Consider the following 17,310-nt stretch of genomic DNA (forward strand, 5'->3'; position numbering starts at 1 on the left):
CCTTTGCTAGAAGGGAGCAGGAAAGTACATCTTGTCTGCTATTTCACATAGCAAGTCAGAGAAGCAGAAGTAGATGAGGTTGGTTTTGGAAGGTATGAGAAATCAAGCGAGGAGAAGACTATGAAGACTAAAGCAAAAGGAAGACTGATAAAACCACTAGAAGAGTTGCAACAAGTGAAGCCAACAATGTACATTATGAAAATAAGTAATAAAGAACAACTATGCCAGTATAAGATTTTAAATGGCCTTATAGTTTTTCACAGTTCTCCTGCAACATTCCATTTCTGTGCATCAACCTTTTTGTTTTCACATTGAAGACATTCAAACAGTCTCTAGCAAACTTTCCAAGTAAAATAAGTTATCTACACAGAGATAGAGAAAATAGAAAATACCACTTACAGTACCAGTTAAAGGAGACAATTTTCCTACTTAATTAGAAATAACAGTCAGTATTTGTTTCTCCCATTTAGGGAGAAGATGGAGTTTTACAGTCTATTGACCAATCACAAGAAAAATGCAGTTTTTAAGTGAACAGCCAAGTAACCATTATTTATTTTTGGACAATGTCAACTGTGCTCCATCCTCCCCCACTTTTTTATTAAAATATTCATATGCATTTAGAACAAATAAAAAAGGCATAGATTTATAACATTATAGCTTCATGTTTTTTAGAAAACACTCATACAAAACAGACTTTAAAAAAACAGAACACTACTGCAATATATACTTTCAAAAAATGCAATCTGACACTGGTCCTTCACAGTGAAACTACAGTACAAAAAAAGGCATACCTCAAATAATCAGGATTAATAGATACATCTCTAGATTACTGAGCCACAAAATTAATGCAATTATTCACAACAGCTAGTATTAGAGAGCTTCCCCCACTAACAAAAAACCAAAACCACTAAGTCTACCTACAATATACATTTATTTCCCATATAAGAGCAAAGACCTTTCTTTTTAGTTTCCCTCGGTATCTTCGGCTTAGGAGGAAAGCTGCTGATAAACTTCATGACATACAGAATAACAAGGATCCAAATCAGACAGAGGATTTCACATGTAACAGCTCACTAGGTGTACAATTCTGCTCTTGGATCACTTTCTCCACTTGCATTCAAAGTTGAGTTTGGAAAGTCAAACAAAAAAGCATGCAATCTTGCAAAATTAGCCAACTGATTTGTCATCCAAAATAGCTTACAAATTGCCTTTCAACTACTGCATTTGGCTCTTTCTGTTCATATTAATATAGTGAATTGCATGGCACTTTCAGGAATCTGACATTTTACCATTTCCTGCCTCTAAGGAGAGCTAATGTCTGCCAATCAACTCTAAAGTGAGAAGACTACTGGGACTGTAGTGTATTGCTCCTAAACATTTCATGAATTTGGAAAGACAAGAAAGCCGCATTAATTTCAGTTTCTGGTCAAGCGCTAAGGGAGGTAGAGTAGCTGTGCTTAGCTCACAGTTCACAAAAAATAAAAAGTTGTTAGTATATAAAAAGAAAAATCCTTTTACTCTCATTTCAGTTCCCAGCATCAGCCAGTAACACACACCTAGCTGTCAAAGAACATCTATACCTCAACTGAAAATATTTCCAATACAATCATTGGAGTAAAGACTCATAATTAAAACAGAAAAAACTATATCTTTTTTAAAAAACATTCTAGATGGGGTTTAGAAGTTTTTCCTGCATTTCCCACCTTTATTACAAACTCCTGTAAAAGGCTAGCCCATAGCCTCTAATCCATGTAAGGTTTTCTCATTTATCTGCAAACATATATTACATCTCCAAAGTAACTGTCACTTATTGATAAAACACGTGAGGACATATCTAACCAATAATCAGTATCAGGAAGGCAGCATAGCACAAACTTACAGAGTGAACTATGCTCCACTATGATTATCTACCCAGGCAATAACTGCTTTATTGTATATCTTCCGGTTTTGGACTTCCTACTAATGAACTATGACTTAAGTTTCTATTTATTTTTTTTTTTAACAGCAGAACGGATGACAGCAAGAAAATATACACAAAGAGTTTACTTCCTTGAGCCTTGGTAAACTGACTTACAAGTAGGATGTGCCACTCATTACAACATGTAAATTGCTAACCTTTATGTTCAAAAGCTTCAGGACCCATAGAAAGTTCAAAGTTCTCAATAGTCTTGCTCGTGACATCCTTAGGAAGTTCCTCCCCTACCATGTCATCTGCAGGATGACGTGTGAAGCAGGCAAGGCTGCACCCTTGGAGAGTTTGACTACCACAGGGAGCACCAAACTTGTCACCCAGGTCTCTTTCGCTATAATAATGGGGATTTCACATAGCATCTGTGTAAGTTCAGCTTTCATGATGCTATCAGGAAAGAAAGGGAGATAGTGCACCGAAAAAAATAAATTTAAAGAAGCCCAAAAAACCCAAAAAACTACAACAAAACTTCACCATATAGTACCTTTCTTTCTCCCAGCTCCTCCAGAGTACAATATGCCTCTGAATCGTATTCTTCACCTCATGGCCCAAGCTTAAAGACGATTTTTGAATACCTGATCACAAATCAATACAATGAGGGGTATATGATCTCCTGAAAACTCTATTAAAGCTTCAATGGACATGAAAAAACTTTTAATCGATGAATTCTGCAATTTTAATAGAATGCTATCTAATTCCCATTGTTTTCAATGATCAGTTACTGGTAACTACCACGGCAATTTTGTGTATATACATGAATTTGGATGATAATTTGGGGATTTTATTTTTTTTTGGAACAGTAATTCCTTCATATCAGCTGAACTTACAGTCCCATTATAATGCTCTACATCCAAACCCATTTGAAAAGAGAATTAGCACTAACTTGCTGAAAGGAACCTACTGCCAAGAGTATAATGTGGGAGTTTTAAAGACTGTACTAAGAACGTATTTCTTTGAGTAGTGTTCAGATCAATGGTTTTAATCTAGAATGCTCTCTGTGGACTTCAGCACAAAACCAAAGTTTTACTCTCTATGCCATGCTGCTGCAATTAGTATCAGCAAAAACAGACAAGAGATCCTTGATTTACTGGCAAGTATTTCCTGAAAGAAGTCCAGAGTCTCAGAACTAGGGCTCTTCTGTGTAGCCGGTAATGCCCCATATCAGTTTGTTAATCAAGTCTGACTTGAATATCAAAGCTCCTGCCAAAAAACAAAAAAGAAAAAAAAAGAAAAAGTAAAAGATTTAAGGTACAGGCTCCTTTTTCAGAACTGAGGCAAGAGAAGATTGTTTTGTTTGTTAACAGGATCTGCAGCTGTTCAGTGCAAGGGCCAAGTGTAAGGTCCTGCGCCTGGGTCAGGGCAATCACCAGTATCAGCAGAGGCTGGGGAACCGAGTGGATTGAGAGCAGTCTCCAATTACTAAATTAACTATTTTAACTTGTGTTTTGAATACTATGAAGTAGGGGTATAAAAGAGGAACTGAAAAAGAATCCCACACACAAAACACCAAAAACCCGAGATCAGAGGAGTTACAGAAAAGAGAGGAAAACTGGAAGAAAATAAAAAGTTTACTAAAAAAAATAAATTTAAAGACTCGTCCAATACCAATAGTTGAAAATGCCAACACATTATATAATCCAATGACTACTACATCAATCAAATATCTTCACAAAAGAAGAGAAATATATCCTATGGAGACAAACTACGCAAAATCCTCTTGAAATTGTTCCAAGAGCCCATTATCACCTAGTTAGAATGAAAAATAATATTTAAATTGAAATATCCCACTAAAGCAGTACTCGGAACAAATGCTGATTATTACGTAAAACCACAAGTTATGAGACTAAGCCATAGAAAACAGGAAGACAAAATACTAATCCAGCAAAACGTAATTAATATAATGAATTATTTAGATATTTAGCACTGAATTATTTCAGAAGATTTAATTAAAAAAAAAAAATGTCCTAAACCCTGCTGGTAGACTAATGACTTTTTTACTAGTCTCGTTTACTGGCTGAAAAAGCAAGCATGTTTTATAGATAACGAGCTAACTAGAACAGCAATCAGAGATGACACCTTTTAGTAGTAATAGTTTGAAAAGACAGATATGTCACATGAAGAAGCAGCAGCAGGACACACGTTCACTTTATACTACGTATTAACAAACAGGAATAACAATAACCACTGGTGTGATCAACTATAAATAATTCAAAACTGCAGGGGGCAATAAAAATCTGAATGACATGGATGGACTAGGAGCACAGAGATAAATTGCTACGCAGTTCAGTGCGGATAAATTAATGAAGCTGGAAACAGTATTAATCAAGTTCATTTCAATTAATGCATTTTGTAAAGTTAATGAAACTTTTCAATAACATCAGTTTGACAAACTGTTTTAAAGGACATAACGGATTGCTGTTACAGACTACTACATTTATGAACCATAAATGAAAGAAAAGATAATTACTATGTTTAATCACATTTAATATACGTCTAGAATATACAAACAACCATAAACACAAATAGAAAAATCATACTTTAAGTTGCTACAATATAGATGACAACTGTGATGGGGGGGGGGGGGGGGAAGACACACCTTAAGTTTTCTTTCTAGATTTCATATCTAGAGATCCACCCTAGAATTCTTTTATCACAGTACACAGCAGCAACACACTTTTGTAATGAGATAACCTAAGATTACACCATTTGTAATTCCAGAAATTACAGAATTAATTTTTGTCATCAGATTAATCAAAGTTCAGCTATTCCTTACACGTTCTGTGAGACTTCACATTATCTACTACCTCTATAGCAAAGGACTGGCTAAGAGACAGCACCCCACTCAGCAGCCTGTGGTGTGCTCTGCAAAGGTTTGCCTTTTAGAGTTTGGGTTTTTGTTTTGTTTTTTTGTTTTTTGTTTGTTTTTTTTTTTACAATCAGTAAATGAAACTGAGCTTTTGAAGGTGAATATAAGATACAGCAATATGAGTAAGTTTAAGATAGGAATGCCTTACCATTTTCATGAGTGCTTTTACAGGGTCTTTATTATTTTTACCAAGGTAGCATACTAAACTTCAGTATGTTATTTTGTTCAACTCTGAATACATGTTGACTAAGCAGAAAGAAAAGTCAACTTAACATGCAGAACAACTTTACATCTTAAGAAATCAGTTGGTTTTGACTTTGAAGAATTTGATATACATGTGCTATGTTGCATAACAGTAGCATTACAGTGTTATGAAGCTTTATTAAATCAATAGAATACAGTACACCAAGGTTACTGTTGGTTGTTTATTTAAATAAAACATATTTAAATAAGTATGTTCCTGACATTCAATTACATACTCATTAGCTCTATGTATATAAGAAAAGCAGAAAAGCAGTTTGATTTGAAGATAAAGAGGGAGTTAAGGAAGGGCTTTAATAGGCTATTCTTTGGATTGATATTACAAAAGCCATCATGTCTGCTGTGCTGAGGTCACAAGCATGAGATAACTTGTTTGTTGTTTCAAGTCAGTCTGATTTTATCAATAGTTTGCTTACAGTGTTTGCACAGTAAACAGCTCCCTAAAATGTTCTACAAGACTACTTAAAAACACAAGTCTAACAAATTTAATAGAGTTAATCTTAAATTGGAAAGAGGGTAGACATGGCAGTACTGTCCCTCTTAAAAATGTAAGCAGTGGCCTGTTGAAGCAAAAAGAAATTTCTTCTCAGAGACACTCTCCGCACACTACTTTGTTAAAATCCCATCCCCTCCCCTCCTCTTAAAGCAACCAATTGTTTGCAAAAGATTGTGGAAGCACAAAGCCCATCTTCATTCAGTAACGCAAGGTCCATTACAAGTTAAGACGAGGCCTGAAATGAAGTAAATCTACATCGAATTGACTGCAAGGCAACCATAAGCACAGGTTGATTGCACAAAACAACTAGTGTAAATTGTTCCCTCTAAATAACCGGCCGTGCAGTACCAGGAGTGGGAGGCTCTGTAACACACAGGCCTTACAGTCTACTCGGCAGCTGTTGCTAAACACAGCTGTCCTGCTGCTGTCTTCAGTCCTATCCTGCTTCCTGAATTTGCACCCAGTACACTTCAGTATGATCTGACTGACAGGGGCCAGTCCTCAAGTCCCTCTCCCATCACAACTGTTACTTACACCAGGCTCCTTCTACCAGACCACCTTTCTCGCCATAACATGGTACAGCTTGTTTAGCAGCTTCCATTCTGTAATTTTAACCTTATGGGATTATCTTCCTATTCTCTGCATTACATTACTACTTGAAAGTATATTCTCTTGAATACCTCTCTCCTGCAGCACAATTCACGTCCCTAGACGTACCATTTCTATAGGAACTGGCCTTTTTTCATAGAGCTAACTACTCTTGACGTTCAATTCACATTAAGCTTCTCAATTTATATTGGAGGTAATAACAGCATAGCAATAGTCAAATAAAAAGTGTCAAATGGAAATAAGGCATATTATTTGCATCTGTTTTATCATGCAAACAAAAAAGCCTGCAGGACAGAGAAGTGTCTTAGGCTTAAGGAAAGATTCAGAACAACTGCAAGGGCAATTATAAATTACAAGAGTGAGGTTTTGTTCAGCTCTACAAAACATTAAAAGCAAGTTAATGGCACTTTTGAGCCATGGACATAGGCTCTTTATTCACAAAGAAGAGTTGAGCAACCTAAAAGAATGAATTCTTTTATAAGCTGAGAATTCTGGAGTGTTTTTCTTTTTTTTTTTTTTCCTTTTCTTCCTTTCCCAGTTCGTATTCTCAGATTGTACCTTGCTTTAATAACTATTTGTGTATATAAGCATCTGATGGATCAAACTGTACACAGAAACATTAAAAATGGTTCTGTCATTATGTAATATTTACCAGTGGATTCATATCCCAACTGCATGCTATACCTGGTGTAGTATTTTGCTCAGTATATAATCTGATAGGGTTGATAGAACCTACCTATTTGCACCACTTCACAATATCCAACCTATGGACCAAACCCAAATCCAAAATCTATTAGTGGACTTCAGTAGCCAAAATAATCTTCACTTCCAAATTTATATGCACAATCCATCTTTTTGAGATTTTTCTTGTAAAAGAACACTCTTTCACAACCTCTATTTGACATACAAGACTAACATTCCATTCTACACTGTCTTTATGGGATAATGATTATTCAAATTAACTGAAAGGATTTCAAGGTCATATGTATTACTTAGTGTTCTTAGTCTATGTTGGTTTCTCATGTTATGATAATAAGCCTTGAGCTGAAAACCTGTGTGACTCAGTTCCACAGTTTAACTTATTTTATATTGCTTTGAAAGGATTTCTTAATCTCTTTCAACAATATGCAAAACCATATCAAGAAAACAAAGTCAGCAGAAATAATTTACTTTTGGTACTATTACTTCCAAGCAAAACCAACCCTACTACATGCAGAAACGAACAGAAATATTTGCTAAAATATCTCCAAGACAGCTACTCACCAATTCATTATGACAAACAAAACCCAACTATCTGTGGATCTAACACAAAACAAAGACCCACACATACCACAATATCACACACACACAAAGAGAATGAGCCAGCTACAACAGAATAGCTACCTGCCCCTTCAGTACCTGCCCCTTCAGTACTCACTACAAGTCATGGAATCACAAAATCACAGAATGGTCACGGTTGGAAGGAACCTCTGGAGATCATCTCATCCAATCACACTGCTAAAGCAGGTTCTCCTAGAGCAGGTTGCACAGAATCACGGCCAGGCAGGATTTTAGTATCTCCAGAGAAGGAGACTACACAGCCTCTCTGGGCAGCCTGTTCCAGTGCTCTGTCACTTTCAAGGTAAAGGAACATTTCCTTATATTCAGATAGAACTCCCTGTGCTGCAGTTTGTGCCCGGTGCCCCTAGTCCTGTTGCTGGGAACTACTGAAAAGAGCCTGGCCCCATCCCCCTTAACACTCGTCCTTCAAATGTTGTACGCATTGATAAGATCCCCTCTCAGTTTTCTCTTCTCCAGGCTGAACAAGCCCAGCTCTCTCAACCTTTCCTCATAAGAGAGATGCTCCAGTCCCCTAATAGTTTCCCCATAGCCCTCCACCGGACCCTCTCCAGTAGCTTCCCGTCTCTTGAACTGGAGAGTCCAGAATTGGGCTCCAGATGCAACCACACCAAGGCAGAGTACAGGGGGAAGATAACCTTCCCCAACCTGCTGGCCACACTCCTCCTAATGCTCCCCAGGATCCCATCAGCCTCCTTGGCCACCAGGGCACACTGCTGACTCATGGGCACTTGTCCACCAGAACTCCCAGGTCCTTCTCCACAGAGCTGCCTCCCAGCAGGTCAACCCTTTAGCTTGGAGCCTGTTACCTAGTTCTATCTTAGTCCATTTTCAGTATTGCTCTGAAGGAAAAAGAAAAAAAATAAATCTACAGCGCACACAACAAAAACCCAAACAAACCACCACACACAACCCACAGCAGTTTCCTAGGCTACTACTGTCATGATAAATCAAGAATCCTTTTAAAATTAAGTCTGCATTGTAACATGGAGCTGAACCAAAAATCTCCCCAAAATGCGTACACACATACACATCAGATTCTGATGAACTGCACATACAATCATACGCATATATACATGTTTGTATATGTATATATGCATACACACACTTTCCCTAATATATATAACGTAGCCCAAGCACTACCATCACATATCATCTACTACTAACACCTTCCTGATCTTCAATAGTCTTCATTTCTTTCACTCAGAAAAATCATGTATTATTTATAGATGTTAGGAAATCTACTGGATATATCCAAGACACAAAAGTCAAAATATTTTTTATACTTAAAAAAATCGAAACTAGACTTAGAATTCTAATTCCCCGAACTTCAAATTCAGTACTGATTAGTTTGCACAGAAGAGAAACTGATTACAGTTTGCACTAAAGAAAAAACAAGCTTCCTATAAACAGACATAGAAAAGACATTTAGTGATACAAGAAAGATTGACAGCTTATTGATATTATTGAAATGTGAAAATATCCAAGAGCAACATATTCAAATTTCACATCCCTATGTATATTACTGTGTGAGATCTAGAAAGTTCAATAGGGAAAAAACCCTAAACCTAGTTTGTTTTAATAACATTGACTAAACTCACCAGTCAGCGTGACTGCACTCTGAATAAGAGTGGAGATTTTATTTCACACCTTTCCAAAAATATTTTATTTTAAACCCTAAATTTTATTCACTCGGAAAGGATTCCCATTTAATTAGACAGAAAGTGAAATGGGTAAGTGTAATTTAAACTTTGTCTTCCCTCTGACTTTGTAACCTTATATAACAAAGACTTCTACAGTTACAACAGTCTTAATCATGAGTTTTCATGTCAGTCACAATCACATAGCTCATAATATCTGTTCAGAACAAAAAGAGAAAAAGTGCTACTTGATTATCATTTTCAAGCTTATACAGAACACACGATTTGTTTTAACACCTCAGTTTATTGACAGTTGCATTTTTTAAGAACATCCTATAACTCAGTGAAGTGTTAAGTCTCCTCTAGTAAGTATTGTTTCCATAGTTCTACTTTGTTAGCATCAATCTCACAGTAAGACACAGCATGGAAAGAAGGGCGGAAAAAAGCCACAACTTGACCTATATTATATTGAAGAAGTCATGACAACTACAGGACAGGAATGTGTCAATTCAAGAACTGCAAACATGCAGTTTCTACTTCCTTCCACAAGTTTCCTGTATCTACCTTCCAGAACAGTCTAACTAAAAGTCATTTTCTTTACCAATTATTTTGATCTATACTCCTACATCTAAGTGACCAGCCAAGTTCTCCAAATACAGCGTACTATTTCTACTTGCTCCAGATTTTCACTTGGGATACAAAGCCACTTGATTTTGTGACACCGTTTCAAGCACTTGTATTTACTATTCAGCAGTTAAAATCCAGTGCACAAAGAGAACAGTCAAGTTATCTGACAATACATTTGTTTTCACATTAACATGTTGTCAGCACTTACAGATGAGACACAGAACTACTGTATCAGTCTGTGAACATAAAGAATGCTCGCTGGGTAGACAAGCAGTAATACTCCCACGCCTCAGTTTTTCACATTCATATTTCTAAGCGTGAGAATCATTCTTATAATGCATGCTGTTCCATTATCAGGCATTAACACTAAACACAGCTAATTACACTTTGTTGTTTCTCCAGACATTAGTCCACTAGGAATAAATAACATGAGAAAGAATAGAACAAGAAGCCATCTAACACCCTACATATTAGTAGGATGAATGCAAATTGCGTATTATAAGCATGAATACAAGCATTCAAATTTATTCCATCTTCCTTTTGCAAGACCCATTCTAAATGTTGAAAGGATTAGATCAAAACCAAACCATCAGACATAACAGTTCATCAAACAAGAAACTTTTATAGTTAAAGAATAATTTAGATGTAATTCATCACTCCTGTAAGAAATACTCACCGAGATCTGTATTGGGGCCAGCAAGTAGCTGCTTAAATTTGTCTAATCGGGATGCTTCTCTTTCAGTTAACGCAGGACTAACTGAGGCATGATAGTCTGCCATTCCACTCACCAAGGGAGGTGTGGAAGTTTGTGGAAGGGACTGTGATCTCTGCATGGAAGAATTTTCACTAGCATTATCTGAAGGGAAAAAGAAGCATAACGGTTAGCCTCAGCTAGTGAGAAGGCTACTAGTAAGTTTTGTAAATTCAAAGTAGAATTATATTTTGAAGAAATGGAAGCTTCCAAGTATAGCACAAGTTTGGACTTCAAATTACTTGGATTCAGCAGTATTCCACAATTCCTCTTCCAAGCAGTATTCCACAATTAAAATACACTCATTAGAGATCATACTAACAGCAAGGCTAGTTGATTTCTAAAATTTCTGTGCTACTGAAAGCAGTTTGTCTCCCTCAACAGTCTAAAAAAAAAAAAAAAAAAGACTGGGAAATCATTGCAATAAACACAGGCCAGATCACATGAGGATAAATACCCGACTCCACATGCATGGTTTTCCCCATTTTTTCAATATACTTTACATAGTAGCATTTTAATCACAATTTTTTCAAAATAGTAGGAATACTATTAATTGCATATATCTTGGTGCAGTTAACTAAAATACATTCAAGAGTGCAACTTCCTTCCAAAACTGAGGATGTATTAAGGCTGAAAACAAAAAGTTAAATTATACTTCCCTACTTCCCTCACCCATGTATTTCTCACACACATGCTCTACAGTTTAGTATGGTATGCAGGATCCCCCTCAAATCAGTATCGATTAATAATATTTTCCTGTGGTATTAAGAAAAGGTTGGGAAGGGGTTAATGTCTTAAAGGGCAAATATTATAGCTCTCCCCAGTTGATTTTTCATTTTTTCACATACCTGATGAACTTGATGTATGACCTTCACTCACTGATTTAACAAGCCGATTATCACCACCTGCAATTGAAGTCAGCTCTGCGAATTCTACTTTTTCTTCCTGTAGATGTTCTTCCTCAGATTTATGCTGTTCCTGTAGCTTGCTGTGATTCTGAATTACTTTGTGAGCTGTTTCCATGACCACCTCTGTATTTAAGTTTTCAGCAGCTATTGCTAAGAGTTCATCATCATCATCCCCAAGATCCCAAGCATCACTTGTGTTACTTTCAAATTCTTGGAAGGTGCTGACTTTCTTTAGTTTCACTGGAGTTGTAGGTGGCTTTGAAGCTGGTGGTTTTATCAAGCTGTTCAAAAACAAATAAACAGTATTTAAAGAACGAGTAATGGAGTAAGAAAAAACTGTGGATAGGGCAAAAACCCAAAAGTCCGTGCTTGACATTACATAGGTAGCAAATATTTATCTCCCTCCAATCCTGTTACATCCACCCATGACAAAATACAGCTGAATATGTCAAGAACAAGGGCAGGTAAAAATTGATTCTTCTTGGCTTTGAATGGAAGCTGAACAAATCCTTCCTTCCCTTATCTTAAAAAAAGAAAACAAACAAACAAAGAAAACCAAACAATAAAGAGACCAACCCCAAAGTCAAATAAAAGGAATACTAATGGAATAGTTTATAAGACAATCAGGACACACTGCACCTCTCTCTTCATGAACTTCTGTAGAGATTTCAGTCCTTTCAATGCAACTGCTGCATAACAACACAGGAGCAGTAACCAAGTCATCAGGTCTACTCTTAAGTCATCATAAGCAATCACGTAATACAATCACTGCCATAAACAAATCAAGTTTCACCTTAAAGCTCATCAAATCTATCACTCCTCCCCATTCAGGCACTCCAGTATAGATTTGCTACAGAACTTTGCTCTTCTCATAAACTAGTACCTAGAGGAAATACCCTGCCTAAGTGCAGCTTGATGAGCTCCGAACATTCTGTCCCTCTTTCAACAGATGAAAGAAGTAACCTACCCTAGCTTGGGACTTATTCTCAGTTAGAACAATCGCAACTTCCTTCGGATTTCAGCTAAAAAAGGCATAAAGGTGAGCGTGTTCCCAGTTGACTCTCAAAAAAATAAAAGCTTCTGCCATTAACTTAATGGCCCTTTCTGGCCATGTCTGTCTTTCCACCTGTGCTAGTTTACCTTTTTTCTGTTAAGGCAGCCAGAACTGGAAACCAGAAAAAGTTCTCACACAATCTTCATACAATGTCAGTAACGTTTCTGTTATGCATTACAGGGAATATCTTTCTTAACAGATGCTACAATACTAACACTTTTGCCCATCTTACCATCATTGTCTAAAATAGCAAGATCTTTCTCCTCTTCTGTCACAACTTCAAGCAATAAGCTTCTAGGTTTTGTAACTTTCTAGTTTGAGTCTCTAACACTCCACATTTTGAACCAATTCATCCCACTCCTTTTTCTTCAGTCCTTAAGGTCACATATTTCAACTGCTTTCAACTCTGTATCATCTGAAACTTAAATAGCCCACGTTTACTTGTGCCATTTCAAACCAGCCCTTGAAAAAAATCCACTAGAAGTACGGCCTCCTCCCAAGCCAGCACTGCTCTATCTAACAGGGGTTTTTTTTCCCCTTCCTGCTTTGGACTGTTCACTTCATCAGTTATAAAATTTCCCAAGAATTCTCACATACACCAACATTTTAATTTCAAAGGAGTTGTGAAACCTACCAACAAACCAGAAACAACTTTGTCTTTGACAAAGCTTAAAACAGCCTTTCAAAAAAAGCAACTCACAAAAAACAAACAAAAAAACCCACACCAACCAACAAAACAAAAAAAACCCAGAAGCTGTCAGAATGCAGCACTTCAGCTAAATACCTCAGCCATAAGGAGATGAAAATAATTCACTTGTATTAGTTATGGGTTATCAGCATAAAATTTATTTTGTTACTAATGATGTTTACCATGTTGTCATTTTCATATACATTGTGTTCTGATATCCAACAATTGTGATCTAAGGCAATAATTTTTTAAATCACTGTAAAATCTATTCTACCTGCTGTCTCCTTATTCACAAGCCCACCTTCACCTCAAAATGATCTACACCACAGCCTGACTCTTTTCTCTTTAGATAAGACAAATTCAGTCCATCAATAGAAAGATGCATGCAGGAAAGCTGCTTATACCCGAGTTGTAAGCTTCTTCTGCTAAATTAAGATTAATATTTACCATACGATTTCCAATATATAGGACACTGCAAACAGATGATAACAGTTGGCAAACTCTGTTAAGAACTGAACAGCTGACTTGTTATTCCCAATACAGTAAGCATCAGGAAGTCACAAAAGAGCACTTAGAACAGAGAAGCCAAGATTACAACAAAAATTGAAAAAGGACTGTTAGCAATAAGCTTTATAGACATCAGGGAAGAAAGAGCAGAGAAGGCAGAGGAGATCCAAACCACCTGGCATATTTAAGTATTAGGTTAACTTACGTTCCATGCAATAATGGATCAAAAGGTGGATGCTGAGCTCCATACACATGTTGAATACTAAAGGAAAAGAAAGACAGTTATCACAAAAGTAATTAAACATTTGAGGGTTTTCTGTGTAGTAAATAAATAGTAAATAATAAACAGAACTGAAATGTTCCAACAGTTTCCTGTTTCAAAGAATCCCACATAACACCAAAAATAATGTTGAAATTGAAGTGTACACTAAAAAGTAACTTAATAAAAACCACAGATTTGCCACACAGGAGCTCTTTTTGAGGCCTAGGCTAATTTAGGCTGACTGACTTTTCCACTCAGGAACTAAAACAAGAAAAAAGTTAATTCTGCAATAGGAATCTACACTGCTTTTAAAGTCTTTTTCTGTTTCATCATTTCTTCATTTACCTCTCGCAAAAAAATAAAAATTCTCAATGAAATGTCTGTAAAGATATGATCTTCTATGTGTCCTTGTCACTCAAATTCCAACCAGCCCCTTCTTAACAATTACTAAAGAACAGAGCTGAAAGAAAAATGCAAAATACGGCATGCTAGAGAAAAAAAGCCATGGGAGTATTAAAATCAAATGTTTTGAAATTAATAAGCTTCCAAAGACAGATTTATTCACTATAATCTCTAACACAATGACACAGTATGCTACTGTGTAAATAATAAAACTCTCTACAAACTAAACGTTCCTTCGAGTTTTCAGCTATAAAATTATTTTATAGGTAAAAGACTCCACAGAAGACACATCAAGATTTACATGTGGCTTCATAATAGAAATTATCGCAAAACTCTCTGATTGCAAGAGGAACAAACCATACACAATGTTAACATCTACTTCACCTTAATCTGTACTAAAAATAAAAACCACATAGGAGACAAATGCCCTCCTGATAAATCCAAACCAACCTCAAGACCATGAATACAAATAAATCCATCCTTAGTAAACCTGAGATAGAAGCAAGCCAAAAAGACAGCAGTCACACAAATTTTGAGGCTTAAACTTACACAAGGGTAGTATTAAGAGTAGTGAAATTAGCCCTAGAGATGACCGAGAGTGGTGGTTTATACACTTTATTGATTTTTACATGATTCCATGCCAATCAAAGAGTCAGTATACCTCCAGTCTTTCTACACAACTGCATGCCATACAGTCCACATGTCCACAAGTCTGCATGTTCTCCTGGTCTACACTCACATAAGGGTCAGATGTCACTTTCGGTTTTGGTATACACACAGAATTTCCTCTTTCTTTCAGACACTCCAGTCAAGGACCATAATGGACATTCACACATAAAGTAACAATGTATAACATACATATAAACAAAAATAACAAAAGTAACCATCAAGTAACAATAATCCTCTCCACAACATAAAAAAAACCCAAAAGATCAAAAGCACATTCTCCACAGCGCCCTTGTTTTTCCACAAGCCTGCAAGTTAATTAACTGCACCTATTCATAGACCCTGTGTAACTGAGGAGAGTCAAAAAGTGTTTTAGCCCCAAAAGAGTCAGCAAAGTTACAAAATAAGTAGTCAAGACATACAAAAACAGTTGGACTGAAAGACTTAGATTATGACTAGAGAAGCAAAACCACTACCAGTCAACGCTTACAGGTAACTGAGAATGGAAGAAGTTAAACGACAAGCAGAATTATTTTCTTGAATTCTGGTAAAATGGTACAATGTATAGTTACTGTTCTCTGAGAATCAAGAATACGCCTTATTTTCAGAATAAGAACATAATAAACTGAATTACTCTACTGTGGTAACAGTTTAGAGATGGGAGCAGAGAATATTGTTAAACAATCATCCGAACATGTGTTCCCTGCCTCATGCAATGGTCAAAAGAGTTAACGTGACTTCGGAGGTCTATCCTCTGGGAAGTTTTGAATGGGAGAATGTGTTTGTCCTAGCAATGATAGAACAACAGGGTCTGCTGTTCGCACTTCAGGAAGAAAGTTGAGAAACTGATGATATTTTGAAATATCAAGCACAAACTGAAATACAGCAACATGCCTATGAAGTGCAGTTTCCTGGGTAGTATTTCAAAATGCCATTACTTGGATCAAGACACAAAGCGCTGTAACTTGTATCGTTGCTAAAAGCTACAAATACATTCTCTCATTCAAAATTTCCCAGAAAATGCATCCCCAAAATCACATTAACTTTTTTGACCGTGACATCAGGCAGGCAATGCACGTTCAGATGATTATTAAACCACTTTGACGATACAAGTTACAACCAACGCCTGCTGACACCACCAGCAACCTTCCACCAGATAACGAGGCGCCCAGCACCGCGACGCTCCGGGGCCGCGCTAACGAGAGAGGACGGCGGGAGCGACGGGGTGGCGGCACCAGCCCGCGGCTGCGAGCAGCGCCCGGGCGGACTCGCTCCCCGCCGGGGGCGCGGGACCTGCGAGGCTCCGCTGAACGCGGCGGCCGGAGCGCGGTGGTGGGGAGACAGCGGGGCGGGACGGGCCCCGCAGCGGGGCTGGGCCAGGCTGACCCGCGCTCCACGGCCCGGCACCACCGGGCTGCAGGCTCCCCGCGCCGCCCCGCGCTGCCGGTGCGACGGGACGGGCCCGCGGCCGCCGCGAGGAGCCTCCGCCCGCGGGCCCCGACCTTCCCGCCGCCCCTCTCACCTGCCCGGCACCTTCGCGCCGCTTCGCTTCCAGAACTGCTTCCTGCCCCCGTCGCTCGCCATGGCAGCCGTCACCTCATCCCCCTTCCCGCGGCGCGGCTCTGTGGCCCCGACCCGCTCCCTCAGGCTTCACTCCCCCCCCTCCCCTGCCACAGGAACAGGACTGAGCGCCGCCATCTTGAAACCAGGAAACAACCCCGCTCTTCATTCGCCCCCTAAGGCAGCCTGGAGCTTTCAGCCAACCAGAAGTGAGAGTGCTGCCGGGTGCGCCAGGTTGCTCCAATCGCAGCGAGGGAGGGCTGGGCGGTGGGTGGGGAAGGCCCGCCCCGCCCCGCCCCGCCACTCGCCGCCCCGCCCCTCCCGTCACGGAAACGGGGGCGCGTCCGGTCCCGCTCGGCTGGGGGTGGCCGGGCAGCGGGTGGCAGCAGCGGTGGCTTGGCCGGGCCCTGTCGCCGCTGTGTGAACCTGGGCTGAGGCTGCCGGCGGCAGGGTGCCTGCGCCTTCCCTGGCCTTGCGGCGGTGTGTGTGGTACCAGCCTGTAATGGTACAGAGACCCGCTCTTGGCTCCTCTCTGTGATTAACTGGCGCATTCCTATAAGTCAGGTTTTACTTCATGGTACTCCGAGTATGGTGTTTTCAGGGTTTAATCTTTTTCGATTTAACCATGAGGAGTAATTCAGAGTACTCTTTAGGAAGAAATGCAGAACTTGCCATGTCAATGAAAGGAGACATTAACTGGAGATAA

General features: G+C 38.6%; 1 protein-coding gene across 3 annotated transcripts in view; it reads right to left on the minus strand.

The window, feature by feature from the left end:
* TBC1D22A (TBC1 domain family member 22A) overlaps positions 1–16,762 on the minus strand; it is a 180,121-nt gene extending 163,359 nt beyond the window's left edge. For 2 of the 3 annotated variants that reach the window (XM_055712207.1, XM_055712206.1), the window contains exons 1-4: positions 16,567–16,746; positions 13,920–13,976; positions 11,406–11,746; positions 10,483–10,662 (exon numbers count right to left, since the gene is read on the minus strand). In XM_055712207.1, the coding sequence (XP_055568182.1) occupies positions 10,483–10,662; positions 11,406–11,746; positions 13,920–13,976; positions 16,567–16,628 (640 nt within the window). In that variant the 5' untranslated portion in view covers positions 16,629–16,746. Of the gene's footprint in view, positions 1–10,482; positions 10,663–11,405; positions 11,747–13,919; positions 13,977–16,566 lie in introns of all 3 variants that reach the window. The other variant, XM_055712205.1, reaches the window with a different exon arrangement.
* Positions 16,763–17,310: the final 548 nt, after the last annotated feature.

This window comes from Falco cherrug, chromosome 5 (genome assembly GCF_023634085.1).
Source record: "Falco cherrug isolate bFalChe1 chromosome 5, bFalChe1.pri, whole genome shotgun sequence".
Classification (NCBI taxonomy): Eukaryota; Metazoa; Chordata; class Aves; order Falconiformes; family Falconidae; genus Falco; species Falco cherrug.